Below are 17,329 nucleotides of genomic sequence, written 5' to 3'. Positions count from 1 at the left end.
TTCTTCATCAATTAATGTTTAATCGATGTGGAATTAATTCAAAGATCCACCCTCCTGCTAAGATCTGTGGAGATCCATTAAAAAGATTTGTGTAATCCTGCTGACAAACAAATAAACAACCAACAAACAAACGAATAAACAAACAAACCAACAGGCGACAGTGCTCCAGAACATGTTGTGGACGGTGAAGAAGAGCAAAAAAGGAAAAACTGATTCCTTGAATAAACAGAATAAAGTTTCTGTTTTCATGAGAAACGACTCATAGAAAATAAAAACATCTTCATGTTTGAATCACAGACAAACGTTCGGACAGGTTTCAGTTTGAACGTTGCTGAAACGCGTCGTGTTCTCGGCATCATGTCACGTTCTAACAGCAGGATTTTCACAATAAGACGACAGCCTGTCGTTTTGTGTTTGGCATCGACTCGTGTTGCTGCCTGGAGACAAAACACGGTGTTAAAAACGATGCGTTTCCTTAAATCTACAGGCTGAAATCCAGATATGTTGCAGAACAAGGCTGCAGAATCACTGCGTGGTACTTTTCCATCACAGTGCTTTCAGAGCGACGCACACCGTCACCATAATGAGGGATATTACCGGCCTGCGGCTCTCTGTTGATGGAGGGATTTTCAGCCAAATGTTCAGCGGTTGTTGCAGCACCTCTTCTGTTTTTTTCAGGACAACAGAAGCAAATATTGTGCAGCTAATCGCATCAGCTGACTGTCGATTCGAGTCAGACGAGGCCCTTTTTCTATCCGTTTTATTTGGTTTACTTCCTGAAAGCACAAATCCCGTCCACAGAGGATACCAACTGTCGACCAGGCTGCCTCTCACAGTCCTGATATTCACATTTTAGTCTTTCAGAAGAAATTTACCTCAAATCTCCTCAATTGTACGAGTCTGAGTTTGTGATCTCAAGTTGTATCTAAAGGTTGTGATGTTTGTTGGTCTGTGTGTTGGCGACCAGGCGGGGACACGTGGCGCCGTGTTCGTCCACGCTGATGTCCGTTATTATTTGTAATCTTTTGATCTGCAGAGATGATGATAATCCTGCCACATGCCTCCCTGATTACCCATGCATAATGCTGAGGCTTTATTCTGGAGCTTTTCAGCGCTTCATATTTATGCAACAGGCCGAGACGAGCTGCAGCGCAGAGACGGCGCCGCTGCAGGTGGAAGGATATCGTTGTTTAAAGGGCGAAGCTGATGTTCCTGCTGATACTCTGTGTCTTTGAATATCATTATCTGAGCATTTAGATTCAAAGAAACCTTCCAGTATTCTGTGTTTGGTGCCACGTTTGTCTTTGTTTTCAGTCTTACAAATAATTTAGAAGACAAAAAATAAAGATTTTGCACATTTTTGTCAGAAAATGACACAAATAATGTTCATCTTGAGTCGAAGTCTTTGAGTTGCTTCTTTTTTCCAACAAATAACTGAAAATCAAATGTTTAAAATCAGGTGAAGAACCACATCTTCATGTTGGCTCTGTTGCTTAGATTTTAAAATACAATCGATCTTTTAAATCTTCGGCTCTGATCCTCTGACGGTTTGAGCCTTTTAGCCTCCTATAACTCGTTGTTTTGGTTTTCTGCCAGGACGAAGATTAAATGGTTGAGTTGGTCGAGAAATCTGCATTAAAATGTCTGATTTTCATCAGTGATGGTGTTTGTTCAATGATGTAATAACCACCAGCCAATCGAGTTCGTTCAGTCAACCTCTGAGTGAAGTCAGCACTCAGCAGAGACTCTGGTTCTGGTTCTGGTTCTCTGTCTCCTCTCTGTGACGTTACGTTCATTTCCCCTCCAGCTCCAGTCAGCAGTCAGCAGAACAGAACCTGGAGGTCAGCTCCGGATCACCGCTGCTGATCAACAGAGTGAAGAGAAATCACCTTTTTAATCCCACAAGTTACAAACTAATCTCTGAGCTCTGCTCCGTCGGATCAGAACAGAACCTGATGAGACTCCAGGAGTTTAATCCTCCAGACGACCCACAAAACACCTGACAAATGTGTTTTCTCTTGATTTGATGGAGAGCGTTTAAGCACGATGCGAAACAGTTGAAGCAGTTAGAGACTCGCTGGTGAACACAGTGAAGCATTCAGCAGCTACAGCAGGAGGTGGAGACCAAAGTCTGAGGTAAAACCAGAGAATACTGGACACAAACACGACTTCATCGAATGATCCTGTTGCAGGATTTGTTTTTGTTTCTCTTTCTTTGGTCCATCGAGGCCAAAAGTCACTTAATGCACCTTTTAAATAATCTATCGAGCTATCAGGAAATTCAGAGCAGCGTTTGTTTGTGTTGTTCGACATCAACAAGTGTCTTCACTCAGTGACTCTTCACTGCAGAGACGGATCCATACGTTTCAGTCAGCGCATTGATCGTTTAGTCCTCGGAGGCCATTTTGCATCTTCAGCAGCGATCAGAGTCAGTCAGCACACACACTCACACAAACACACACACGATGAAATCAAACTTTATCGATTCACAAAGAGAAGCTGTGTCATCGCAGCAGCAGGTAATGAAGTACGTAGTAACCTTTGAAAACAGCGTTTAGCAGCCAGTCTGAATGTTAATGAACTGCCAGTAAACAGTTGAATTAACTAAATGAAACTTTAAGACGACAGCGACGAAGAAGACCTCAGAAAAATATAAACTTCAACATCTACAAATTGGATTCTACTGATGAAGATCCGATGACATGATTTCTATTAAAGGAAAATCTGTTCTGTCTTTCTGTAGAAATCTACTCATATGTGTCTCATTACGAGGGATTGAATCATGTTAACCATCTCATCAGCCTCAGTATCAGTCTAATCAATGACTGATTAGCAGCAGTGAGCTAACGCTAACTCGTGCTACAACCTGTTGTGTTTGTGCCTGCTGGCCTGAGACGGAGGATGTTCCTGATGGAGTGATGTGCTCTCTCTCTCTCTCTCTCAGCTAAGAGGCTTATCTCATGCAGCATGTAGCAGCGAGCGAACAACACGCAGCCCGCGGCGAAATAAAACACAAATCTGGATTGAATCATCAGGCCAGAGGGGCGACCGAGCACCACACGACCTGCAGAGAGAAGGAGAGAGAGAGAGCGATGAAACCATAGAAACATCACAGACAGGCTGCACGACACGGCCAGAAGTATGTGGACAGCCGAACAGTGCAGACTGACTGGAGATGACACTGTTTGTTCTTCAGTGCAGCGCTACGGATACATCAATACATAAATACATAAATAAATGAATAAATGAATAAAAAAATGAATGAATAACGTTTTCCAAAGCTTTACGTTTAAATATGGTAACAGTAACACCTAACATTACCTTGAAGTTTAATTTGATGAGTCCCTCTGTGCTGCAGGTAGCCCACAGTTAGCCCACAGGTAGCCCACAGGTAGCCCACAGGTAGCCCACAACTAGCCCACAGGAAGCCCACAGTTAATCCACAGTTAGCCAACAGTTAGACCACGGTTAGCCAACAGTTAGCCCACAGGTAGCCAACAGTTAGCCCACAGTTAGCCCACAGTTAGCCCACAGGTAGCCAACAGTTAGCCCACAACTAGCCCACAGTTAGCCCACAGGTAGCCAACAGTTAGCCCATAGGTAGCCAACAGTTAGCCCACAGGTAGCCAACAGTTAGCCCACAGGTAGCCCACAGTTAGCCCACAGGTAGCCAACAGTTAGCCCACAGGTAGCCAACAGTTAACCCACAGTTAGCCAACAGTTAACCAACAGTTAGCCCACAGGTAGCCAACAGTTAGCCCACAGGTAGCCAACAGTTAGCCCACAGTTAGCCCACAGTAAGCCAACAGTTAGCCCACAATTAGCCCACAGTTAGCCCACAGTTAGCCCACAAGTAGCCCACAGGTAGCCCACAGTTAGCCCACATGTAGCTGACAGTTAGCCCACAATTAGCCCACAGTTAGCCCACAGTTAGCCCACAACTAGCCCACAGTTAGCCCATAGTTAGCCTACAGTTACTATTACAGTTAGCCTCTGTTAGCTTCTGCAACTGGAGAATAAGCAGCCGTTTCAGACAAAGAAGCTGTTTTTTGGGTTAATTAACACAATATTATTTTTGCATTACAAGTTTTCTGATGTTTTATGTTAAATTACAAATATGCACTAATTTGCATAAATCTGAACTAAATATGTGTTCTGGGTTTTTTTTTTATTTCTTCCAGTCTGAAAGAAGAAATGTTACAAAAACATCTCAAAAACATTCATTGCATTATAAAAAAAAAAATGAGACATCGTTAAGTTTAATTCCTTAAAAAGTAGCAAACAGTTAGCTTGTGTTAGCTTAGCTCCAGAAACCAAAACTATGATGTCATTAATTTAACAGTTGGATCGGTGGTTCTGTCACCTGTTTGTCATCAGGGTCATTTGGGTCACTGCTAATTAACACAATCATTTTTTGCATTTTCAGACATTAATTAACAGCTGAATGTGAGTTTTGGACGTTTTCTTGCTGCCAGTCTGAATAGATACTAGCTGTATGGGAGCTGATTGGTCTCTAAAGTGTTTTCACCTGTTGTGTCTCAGGACTTTTCCTTCAGTATTTTTATATTTCCGTGTGTTTCTCTCTCCAGTGACTCTGGTGATGAAAGAGGAGGCAGATAAACAACTGAGCTGAAGGAGGAGGCAGCAGAGAGAGGGATGGATGGAGAGGGAGGAGGATGAAACACGCTCAGAGACAGAGAGAAGCAGCCGCTGTTTAAAGCTCAACAGTTCCTCAGCAGCAGAGAAACCCCGTCTCCTCCTCCTCCTCCTCCTCCTCCTCCGGTCCTCCTCTCCATGCCGGCGGAGGTCTCCGCGGGGCTGCCATGGCGAAGATGCGGGTGTCGTACGAGTACTCTGAGGCCGAGGACAAGAGCATCCGGCTGGGCTTGTTCCTGATCGCCTGCGGGATCCTCAGCCTCTTCATCCTGGGCTTCTGCTGGCTCAGCCCGACCCTGCAGAGCCTCCAGAGCAAGCCGGCCAACTGCACGGTGAGCCCGGACACACGAGCTCCGAGCAGCCGCCGCCGAGCGTCCGCTGCCGGAGCCTCTAACCCGGCTGCTGCTGCTGGTGGTGCTGCTGCTGGTGCTGGTGGAGGAGTTGTTGTAGTTGTAGTTTTTGGAGGGTTGTTGGATCGAGTCTAAGTTGAAGCAGGAGCCAGTTTGTCCACTTTTATTGTGATTTTTTTTTATTGTGGTTAAGTCTGAAGTTCTCAGAGTGTTTGTGTCTGTCAGCTGATGGACGTCGGTACTTTTAAATCCATTTAATTGTGATTTATAAGAGTTAGAATCTGACCATTGTTGTCATAAATAGTGTCGTTAACGTTGTAAACAGGAGCAGCAGTGTTAGTGTTGTGGTAGGAATAGTGGTATAAGTGCGTATTAGTATTTGGGACAAACCGATGCGGATTTGTTAAATTTTTTTTAACACAAATAAAGAAATACATCCACGTGTAACATTTGCCGAATTTACAAGAAGGCCCAGATAATGGAGAATTTATTGGAATCAGCGTTTCTCAAAGTTTATAAACTTTCTCCTAACGCAACTACTCACTAATTTGACCTTTTTCTTAATGGAGTCTGGTGACTTTCTCCACGGACAACACAGAAGTAGCCTATATTGTTTACCTTTAACTGTATTTCAAAAATGTTTACATGTTCATTATAAATTGCTGTTTTCTTTAATAAACTGAGTGTAAACGAGATCCGTCCTGAGTGATCCGGTCACAAGTGGACAGCTCAACCTACATCAGTGAGTCTGTGCATCACATGAACAAAAGACACGATGTTTTTAACACAAGCAAGAATAAACTTCATGTGCAGCATTTGCCGAATTTACAAGAAGGCCCGAATATATAAGACTTTATCATCAGCAATGTTTGCAGTGTTTATAATGTGTCCTCTCACTCAATAACTCACAGAATTAAGCATTTTTCAAAGGGAGTCTGGCGACTTTCTCCGAGGGCGACATAGTTGACTGTATTTGTAAAATTTGACATGTGTACTAATGTCCAAAGTAGTAGTTGTTGTTGTTGTTGCAATGATATCATGTGTTAGTGACTATAGAGGTTGTTGCTGATGAATAGAAGTAATTCTGCTTTTATAAATATTAAGGTAAAACTTTTAAGTAGTATTGGACTTTGTAGGATTTTTACTAGTTTATTAAAATTCTTAGTAGAAATTGTGATTTGAGTCCTGGAGCAACTATTTACAGATAGTTAATTCCAAACAATCAGGATGATTTATTAGTTTATTGTGATGATAAAGAATATTTCTTGCTGACAAACTGAATATGTGGTTTAGGAAATTTAAACACGTCACATTTCTGATTTTGGACGATCTGATCAAGGATGACATCATGTTATCCATCTACAAATGGCTGAATTCAAAATGAACCATAAATAGAGCCGGACCGATATATCAGGTGGCTGATATCGGCCAATCACAGAAGCTGTTCACATTTGGTTTCACCATCCGTCCTGAGAGATCCATCAGTTCACAGCTTAACATGCATCTGAATGACCTCATAGGATCAGATCCCTTAACATTTGCTGAATGAACAAGAAGGTCCAAATAATGCAGAATGAGTCAGAGACAGAGTTTCACAGAGTTTATAAAGTGTCTCCAACTCAACAACTCACTAATCTGACACATTTGTTAAGGGAGTCTGGTGCTGTTGTTACTGGTTCAGTTTGTCTTTAAATCTCAAACTCCACTCTGTCATTCACTTTAATATTTAGGGTGACCCAATATAAAGATTTCTATTAGTCTAATAGGATTGTTATTTGAGCTGAAACATTTATTATAACAGAGGATTAATTAATGTATTTCAAGTTATTTAAGTGTTTTTTCTGAACATGTTGGTGGTTTGGTGTTACATTGGTCGACTCTGAGCATCAGTTTGATTGTTTTAAATGATATTTTTCTTCTCCTATCGTATCCTGATACACGTCAATATTGAAAAATGACCCTCAGCTATCAAACAGTGTCGACATATTGTAGACGTGTTGATGAGATTTCTGTGTTTCAGGTTGATGTAATATGTTTTAATCTGGTCTGGAAAGAGAGACGTGATAAATCAGGTCAGCGGAGTCGTATCAGTGTCTCTGATGGACAGTGAAGCTGATCAGAATGTCATCAGATCTGATCGGATCAGTCACGCTGAGCTTTCAGTCATCAGTCAAACTGTCACTGAGACCCGACGTCACTCTGAGTTTTATCATCTCACAGTCGTTTCTTTATTTTCCTGCTGGTTTTTAGCAACATGAGCAGTGTCACTTAACAAAAGGCATGTCCGTTTGTCAAAGAAAAATGAACATAATCAACAGAGTGAGAAGGAAAAGATGTCTGTGTTATACTGAAGTTAGCATGCTAACAGCTAGCCTCAGCCTGTCTCAGAGGTGACAGTCTGACAGCCTGTAATTTCAGCTGGAGATGTAAAAGCAGCCAGTTCACTACTGAGTCTAATAAGTCAACAAAATAAACTCTCAAAATGTCAAGAAAGGAAATATTTTGACACCTGTTCCCCTTAATAAACAGAAAAATACAACCATTGAACGTCTGAATTCATGTTTCTCTCTCTGACTGAAGTCAGACGAGATTCATCGAATTTCAGCCAGAAAATATCGACAGAAAGGATTCAACAGTGTCACGTTGATGTTGTTACTAAACAACTCTTAAAATTACCTATTTTTTCAGCTAGCATGAGACATTTTAAAGTCAACCTATTGTGCTTTTTTTCAGGTTCTTCTGCAAGTTTAAAAGGTCAAAGAAGCTCCTCTTTCCAACAGAAACACTGCTCCTGAACGCCCCGTCAGTAGTCCCGCCTTTAATTCTGTGACACTATGACATCATGTCACACATTTGCATAATTTAGAGCAAGTTTGGCACGTTAGAGTTGAGTTAGCAAAGCTGCTCTGTTGTTGTTAGCGATGCTGACTCAGGCATGTGTGAGCCGACCAATCAGAGCAGACTGGGTGCTCAGGAGGAGGAGGGGCCTTAAAGAGACAGGAGCTGCTGTTTGAGACAACGAAGCATTTAAACCTGCTCAAGTAGTGACAGGAAATAACACGATGAATCTGAAAACGAGCAGAATGTGTCGTCTTTGAGTGAACCGCTCCTCGACCACAGCTTTAAACAGAACTGTGTCGGATCAACAGTGAGGGTTCTTTATACTTTAAAACAAAGTTAATACATTTTCCCTCCTCTCTCCTCAAACAGGCCACAGACCAACAGTTTAAAAACGTGTCCTGTTGGATCGGATCAGTCGTCTGTTTCACCTACAGAGCAGAAGGAGAACAGGACCTTTTAGTGTGTTTGTCCACCTTCATGCTGCGTCACTTTCCACTGAGGATTATTAAAACTGCTCAGTGTTTCGAAGCCGCTGGGAGTTTCTCCTGACGTGAGTTACGGCCGGCTGCAGCCTGCACTCCCAGCTGTTCACTGCAGATGATGAATTCATACCGGCTTGATTTATTTGGCTGTTAGCTTATTGCATCGTCCTGAAATAACGTTCATGCATTACAGAGAGTGGAAGCCCTTTGTCTTTAAATCTCAAACTGCGCTCCGTCATCCACTAATCCACAGCTTAATACCACATAAATCACAATACTTGGACTTTATTGCAGTTCCCTGACCTCTTAAGGGATGAGGAAAGATCGGACTCTTATCAGATTTGTGTGGATTGATCGTGTATTCACCGTTCATTGATATTTATATTCATGCCTGCAGCTGCTCGGCCCGTTAACAAGCCGGGAGAAGAAATGCAGACGTTTTGCTGACATTTGAAACCGAGCTCGTCGATTTCACAGAGATGTCAGTTTTCCTGTGGAAGCTAATTAAGCTAACAGTCGCTCAGCGAGTTAACAGAACACATCTCCAGACAACTCGAGTATTCAAGATAACGTAATTTAACACTAAACAATATAAAATGGTTTAAATGTGTCAAAATCGCAAGTTCAGCAATTCAATCCATTCAAGTAGTGTTTTCTGGGTAAGAAGAATTACTAAATGTTTTGACTTGCTACTGGATGCTAAGCTAATAGTGGACAGTTTTTCAAGAGCGTATTTCGGGTGAAACACATATAAATAAATATTGTGGTTCTGTGTTGGTTCTGCAGGTGGTGTCGGTTCTGCGTCCAGAGGAGATGTTCGAGTGCGTGTTCACCTGCGGTACCGACTGTAAGGGCACGTCTCTGTATCCCTGCCTGCAGATCTTCGTTAACAACTCCGAGTCCAACTCTGTGGCGCTGCTGCACTTTGACGAGCAACAGCTGGTCCTCAACCCAAAGGTACCGGTACCACAACTTAATTCATTCTCCCGCCGTGACGGGTTCAACTTTCAGATCTGGCTCTTTGGTAAAATCTAGTGGCAGATGTGGGAAACTACAACAACAAACCTTTTCTTAACGCCTTTTATTTCTGTATTTATACTTTTATACATCGTGTTCTAGCACATTTAACCGCTATTATCTTCTCCTAAACATTTTGTGTCTGCGTCAACAAACACGACCAGTCGACGCATCAAAACGTGAAATCAGGTGACGTAAAAATGACTGAACGCAGTCGGCAGTCGTTTGAATGACATGTTGTTGTTGTTGTTGTTGTTGAGCGTCAGAAGAGTTGCAGTCTGATTGGTTCTTGTGTCGCAGCTGCCTGAACTCAAGAGCTGAACAGAAATAGACGGAGGGAGAGCGAAGCAGCGAGACACCATTAAGACTCTCAGTGTGTGCATGAAGGCACCATTAACAAACAGCTGACAGTAAACACATCACAGCTGACGCCGTGTGTGTGTGTGTGTGTGTGTGTGTGTGTGTGTGTGTGTGTGTGTGTGTGTGTGTGTGTGTGTGTGTAAACCGTTCCTTCATCAACTCATCAAACTGACAGACGAGATAAGAGAACTGGAGGTGATACAGAACATCCACAAAGGCTCTGAAAGGTTCTGGTCCAGATGGCCCACTGAGCACTTCATGGATATCTTTAATCATCTCGGCTTCTTTTATCTGTTTTATTAAAATCCCTGCAGCCAAGTAAAGACTGAGAGCAGGCTGTTCGAGCAGCGCGTTACTGAAGGACATGTTTGTTTGGGAGTCCACATGCGGTGTAGGGAACTCCCCTCGTAGGAGCGGCCCGGAGGTCGTGTCCTGAGCTCAACAACAAACTGAAAACATCACGATTACAGTCGGCGTCCGTCTTTGGACAGCTCCCTCTTCTTCAGTGCACGTCTGGGTCGTCGCTACAGCAACAGAGTAAATATAGAGGAGAGAGACGGCGCGTCATCGATGCCCCTCAGTCGCCATGGTGACAGCAAAGGAGATGATGTGTAGAGACAGAAAGAGAGAGAGACGAGTCACGCTTCATTCAGAAATCCTTAATGTCTAATAGAGAGAGAGAGAGGCTGAATGTAAGGATGGATGTGCGACCTTTCTGTATGTTTATAATGATGGAGGAGAGTCACTACACCCGTTAAGGCTCCGCCCCCTACATGCTCTGAATCTTAAGAATGAAAAGATCGTTAACATGTTAAAGGACAGAGCTGGTTCTGTTGGTCCTGAGAAGAATATCTTAATGTCTAATGTTGCTGAATGAACAAGAAGGTCCAAATAATGCAGAATGAGTCAGAGACAGAGTTTCACAGAGTTTATAAAGTGTCTCCAACTCAACAACTCACTAAACTGACACATTTGTTAAGGGAGTCTGGGGACTTTCTCCACGGGGACAAAGAAGTAGCCTATATTGTTACTGTTTAGTGTCTTTGTAACATGTGACATGTTTAGATCAATAACATGTTTCTTCTTTCATAAATGGAGTGTAAATGGTGACATCAGTGTAAACAGTGTGTTCAAACAGCTGATCAATGTTGGCAGGTAAGACTTTAGCACTTTAGACACAGAAGCAGACAGGCTGGTACAGACATGCTGCCACAAACTGACACTTTTTACAAGGAGACAAACAACTTCAGCTGAAAGATTTAATGCTGAATTTACAACAAGGACACAATGACTTACAATCTGTCACACACACAGTTTCATAATGTTTATAAAGTTTGTTTTAACTCAACAACTCCTTAAATCAGCTGATTTGTTAAGGGAGTCTGGTTAAATTGTGGCTAATACTTGGCTTCATGTATTATACTTTTTGCTGAATTTACAAGAAGGACACAATGATTCATACTCTGTCAGATACAGAGTTTCACAACATTGTAAGGTTTGTTTTAACTTAACAACTCTTAAAATCACTACATTTCTTAATGGAGTCTGGTGGTGTTGTGTTACTGGTTCAGTGGTTGGATCAGGTGAAACAGTGTGACAGATTAAGACCCACTTCTGAATATGTTCTGAATTACTGATTCTGAATGTGTCCTTTTGGTTTAATAATCTAATTCAGATTAAATAAAATCTCATGTTCTGTGGCAAGAATAATGAAAACATGTAGTTAGTTTTATGTAATCTAGTCAAACGTGTCATCTTCATGAGCTCTGTGACCTTTAACATTTAACTTATCAGACTGTAATTGTGTCTAAAATGGCCGTCGTGCCTGCAGACCAGCTGACTGAGTGTCAGATGAAGGAGTTGGAGTTAATTGGCGTTGTGTCTTTAGGGGGCGATTAGTTAATGGAGCCGCCTGCGGTCCAGATGACTGACGTGACATTAAGATCAACAGCAACACACCAACTGGCTCCATGTGTTCATACGAGCTGCTGTTAAAGGGTCATTCTGGCTCTTATTAAGTAGTTTTGTCCATCGTATGTCAGAAATAAACTCACTATATATATATTGATGAAGTTGAGTGTTTGGACAGTTTGGACGGATTTATTTAGAGGAGAAAACAAAGATAACCAGTAAGATTATTTCTCAACCTGATCATCTTCTGAAACAGAATAAAATCAATAACAGTCCACAGATCTGTGCAGGACATGAATACTAATATGTCAACAAATCAACACCAGAAATAAATAAAAAGGAAAATAAACAAATATAGTAAATCAATAGAATGTATCACTTTATGTAACATTTTACAAATAAATTATTGTCCATGTTCATTTTTGTATAGTATTTTATTAAGGCATTTATTTATTATTATTTTTATTTTTTTTTGCCAAATAAATCCTCTGTACAAATTAATGTTATTAATATAAATATTATTATATGTATTAGTTTGTTTATTTTATTTAATTAATCAAAACATAAATAAATTAATATAGTTTTAAAACAGCTAAATTAAAAGAGGACTTTAATTTTAATTGAATAATTTAAAATAGTAGAGTTTTAAAGATGAATTAAAATAAAATAATGACAAATTAAATTAAAATAATGAAATTAAATGAAAAGGGGCAATAAATAAATAATAAAATGAATTATTTATAGAAACGTTAAGAAGTAAAGAGGATTATTTAGCTGCTGTCAGACGGAGAGCTGCTGTTTGTTTTTACAACATAAACAGATTTAAACAGAGTTTTAATGTCACATTAAATATTTTGTTTGTCATTTAAATCATATTTACAGGATGTTGTGCTACATGTGAACACACTGAATCTACACCAGCGTTCACTCATTTTTCAGCTGTTTTTACGAGTCCAGCTCATCGTTTGACATCAACAACATTGTGCTAGAAAACGTTAGAGGACAATTAAATAAAGATTAAGTTCCTGCTTCATTCTGATGAAAACATGACCAGAGCCATGAAATATAGTTTACAGTAGAAACTTCTCAGGCAGGAACACATTTCACTAAATCTTAATGTTAAAAGTCAGATAGCATTTTAATAAAATACGTATTTACAAAATGTCTCTCCAGGGACGGCTGGATCCGAGCAGACGAGCCGCATCGATACAGAAGAGATGCACACAGACACACACACACACACACACTCACACACAGTGATACACACTCCTGAAGCCCCTCTGGTTTATTGAGGTCAGGAGATCATTTCATTTTTATACGAACAAAAATCAACTGTGGAGACGAGAGCAGAGAAAATGTCTGGGAGGAAAAATAAATGGACCACCACCTTATAGTGTGTGTGTGTGTGTGTGTGTGTGTGTGTGTGTGTGTGTGTGTCTCATCCATCAAGCTACCTCACACTCTGCTGGTCTCTAAACAGGAACAGATAAGCCGGTGTTTCTGATCAGATAACGACTCAAACCTGCTGCTTTAATTAAAGCTTTACAAACACATCAAGTGTGTGTGTGTGTGTGTGTGTGTGTGTGTGTGTTCGTGCACGCGCTACACAAATGAAGCGCCGTGTTCGTTGGAATCAGTAGGTGTGAAAACAAATATCAGAGCGTCCGGCTGGACTCGTTCTCTGTTCTCTGTTTGTCTTTTGTCTCGTTTGGATCTCGAGGTGACATTAAAACTCAGACGTGACTCACAGAGAAAGTTATTTGAAAACTGAGAGAACGTCGTGTCTTCTGTCGCATGCTGGCTCTTTTATTCAGCAGTCAACATCTCAATTTTTATGTCGACATAAAGCTCCATCAGGTCAAACGTCAGCATAATCAGGTATGATGAGCAGACGCCTCGAGGAACTGTGTAAAAACAGCGATAAAGTGTGTGGACCCTGGTGTAGCTGCTGAGCACTGAAGTGGCTCTTCATAAGTGTGATTACAGATGAGATCATAATGTTTAACAAACTGCCTGATTAGCTGCATTTGAGCTGAAATCAACATCAGCGTTCCGCCTCAGCAGGATGTTTCTCACAGCTGCTGTGGTTCCTGTTGGTGACGGTGGCCGGCCGGTGCTTTTGTTCCGTCTTCTTCTTTGTGGTTTATTCACATGTTTTGTTTTCAGCTCATGATCTCTGTTTCTTCTTCTCTGTTTGTTTTATACAGCCATGTGTTTGGTACAAGCCCGCAGGAATAGCAGCAGGCTTCGAAACTAATCTAGCGTTGTGGTCAAACCATGTGATTACATCATCGCGTGATGCACAAACGTTTTCCTCTTGACTAAGATAATAAAACAACCCTCGTTTCACTGTCATTAACTTGAGCTATTCAGTCCAGTAACACTTGAAAAAGTCAAGAAAAGCTGCACGATTAAATATTAATATCAACTTCCTGCACATAAATTGATCTGGATCTTTCAAAAGCTTCTGCAAAGACTTTCCACATGTCATCGTACTGGAGTCACGAGTCACGTTGTCATCACACGGTTTGGTCGCTCTGGTGGTTTGCAGCCTGGCGTCAGTCGTGGTGACTTTAGGCTCCGCCTCCAACACCGTGTCCAGGTTCTAATATAACAATTAGAAGAACTACATTCCACATGCAAAGATGGCGCCAATCCAATAAGAACTGAGGTTTACTTCCTGGTTATGTGGCTCACTGAACCTGTAGCAGAGACGATGACTTCACATCTTTTTACAAAGTAAAAACCTCCATTAAGTCCGACAGTTTCACAGACGTCTCTTTTATAACGTTTGGAACACATTCAGGACGCACAAGTTTTATTTCAGTAAACTTGAAAGTGAAAAATAAAAAATAAAAAAAAATCACAATTACGGGAAAATATAAAGTGTTTTTCTCTGTGAGCCAGTTTTTCAGTTTATTGCTCTGAGCTCTTAATGTTCCCCTATCACACACACACACACACACACACACACACACACACACAGACAGACACACACACACACAGACACACACACACACACACACACAGACAATACTAATGTAGCCAGCTCGACTTGGCAGACTCCATTAAAATAGAAATGGATTGAATGGTGTGTGTGTGTTTTACTTTACCAGCATGGGCACTGTATTTTCCCAGAGTGCTTTTCTGCCTTCACCTAATGGTGTGTGTGTCTCTCTGTGTGTGTGTCTATGTGTGTCGAACACATAATATATTTCCTGAGTGCTGAAGTCTTAACAACAAACTAAAGCTGCTTTGGCTTTTGAAGTTGTATCTCTACACACACACACACACACACACACACACACACACACACACGGTTCATAATGAGGATTACTCTCTCTGTTTTACGGCTTTAGTTTCTGCTGTCTGATTCTGTAGAAACGTTTGGTTTATGTTGTTTTTAAAAAATCAGCATATTTGATTTTCAGAGATAAATTTCGTCTCTCTACTTTATTCCTGAATGAAAGCGTTATTAGTCATTTACATTTTGGCCTTCTTCTCCCTCGAGGGCTGCAGCCAGCCACCGTCTTCATTGTTGATTAACAATGTCTGTTTTTTTATCGCATTGCATCAAATGCGTTTATCTCATTGTATCGCACCTTTTCATACTGTATTGGAGTATATGGTATCGCACCATATTGTTTTGTATCATATGTTTCCTTATCTTATTTTACTGTCCCATTTTGGATCATTCTGTATCGTACTGTAACGTATTGTACTGTTACACATTGTACTGTTACGTATCGTACTGTTACGTATCGTACTGTTACACAACTTACTGTAACGTACTGTTACGTATCGTACTGTTACACAACTTACTATAACGTACTGTTACGTATCGTACTGTTACACAACTTACTATAACGTACTGTTACGTATCGTACTGTATCGTACTGTAACGTATTGTACTGTTACACAACTTACTATAATGTACTGTTACGTATCGTACTGTTACACATTGTACTGTTCCGTATCGTACTGTTGCGTATCATACTGTTACACAACTTACTATATCGTACTGTTACGTATCATACTGTTACGTATCGTACTGTTACACAACTTACCATAACGTACTGTTACGTATCGTACTGTTGCGTATCATACTGTTACACAACTTACTATATCGTACTGTTACGTATCGTACTGTTACACAACTTAACTTATCGTACTGTTACACAACTTACTATATCGTACTGTTACGTATCGTACTGTTACGTATCGTACTGTTACACAACTTACTATATCGTACTGTTACGTATCGTACTGTTACACAACTTAACTTATCGTACTGTTACACAACTTACTATATCGTACTGTTACGTATCGTTCTGTTACGTATCGTACTGTTACACAACTTACTATATCGTACTGTTACGTATCGTACTGTTACACAACTTACTATATCGTACTGTTACGTATCGTACTGTTACGTATCGTACTGTTACACAACTTACTATAACGTACTGTTACGTATCGTACTGTTACACATTGTACTGTTACGTATCGTACTGTTGCGTATGGTACTGTTACGTATTGTAATGTTACGTATCATACTGTTACACAACTTACTATAACGTACTGTTACGTATCGTACTGTTACGTATCGTACTGTTACACATTGTACTGTTACATATCATACTGTTATGTATCGTTCTGTTATGTAATGTACTGTATCGTACTGTTACGTATCGTTCTGTTTTGTAATGTACTGTATCGTACTGTTACGTATCGTACTGTTACGCATCGTACTGTTATGTATTGTACTGTTACGTATTGTACTGTTATGTATTGTACTGTTAGGTATCATAACGTATCTTATACTCATATAGTATCCCCACCCTGTTGTATCGTAGTGATTCATATCTTAGTGTTTATCTTTTATTTCTCATTGTTTCTTGTCTAATATAGAAGAGAACTTTAAAACTCACTATTAAAAAGAAGTCCAACGTGAACAGATGCTTTCTCATGTCGAGGTTTCAGTGGAACATCAAACACAACAAACAGAATGAGTGAGTGTCAGACAGAGATGTGAAAGCCAGAAGTGATTATTGAACCACAGGTGCTGATCAACAACCAGACTGTATGAACCCATGCAGATCTACTGAGTGCTCTGTAATCACTGCCTGTACAGCAGATTCATCTGTCCCTCCTTCAGTTCTGTCATCCAGAGATCCAATCAGCACGAAATCATGTGTTTGAGCTGTAAAATGTTGATCTGAGTCGAGAGACGTGAACACAGTATGAGAGGAAGGAAGAGAGGAGATGAAGGCAGGTGGGTGGTTTCACTCAGCCAATTACTCGCCAAGTAATTTCCTCGTTTATGACTTAATTATGTTATAAATGTAAATGACAGGAACGGCGGGTAACCAGAGGGCAGCGCTGCGACAGCCCTCGCCTCCAACTTTCACCAAGCCTTTTATTATTAACAATGAACTCTGACCCCAAACTAATTATTTAAAGAAAGCAAAGTGTCCTCGGCGCTGGCTCGGCGCTGGCTCGGCGTGGGGACATTTGGACCTCGTTAGTTTAGAAACACAGCGACAAAAAAACACAACAAATCAGCAGAAAAGGTCAGCAGAGAGAGCTATTCATTTATAAAGCATGTTGTACAGGAGGGAACCGAAAATAATGTAATCACTGAGGAATGACGACAGCAAGAAGGGTGTGTGTGTGTGTGTGTGTGTGTGTGTGTGTGTGCTGCTAACTTAA

General features: G+C 40.8%; 2 protein-coding genes across 2 annotated transcripts in view; both read left to right on the top strand.

Annotated features, from left to right (window-relative positions):
* The window catches only part of LOC115595755 (NACHT, LRR and PYD domains-containing protein 14-like), a 965,684-nt gene that overhangs the window by 502,752 nt on the left and 445,603 nt on the right, over window positions 1-17,329 (top strand).
* The window catches only part of LOC115595798 (calcium-activated potassium channel subunit beta-4), a 23,451-nt gene continuing 10,673 nt past the window's right edge, over window positions 4,552-17,329 (top strand). The window contains exons 1-2 of the mRNA XM_030440628.1: window positions 4,552-4,988; window positions 9,116-9,286. Coding sequence (XP_030296488.1) covers window positions 4,824-4,988; window positions 9,116-9,286 — 336 coding nt within the window. The 5' untranslated portion in view covers window positions 4,552-4,823. The remainder of the gene's footprint in view (window positions 4,989-9,115; window positions 9,287-17,329) is intronic.

This window comes from Sparus aurata, chromosome 14, assembly GCF_900880675.1.
Source record: "Sparus aurata chromosome 14, fSpaAur1.1, whole genome shotgun sequence".
Lineage (NCBI taxonomy): Eukaryota > Metazoa > Chordata > Actinopteri > Spariformes > Sparidae > Sparus > Sparus aurata.
Note: the sequence above shows the minus strand (reverse complement) of the source record. Positions and strands in the feature narration are given on the sequence as shown.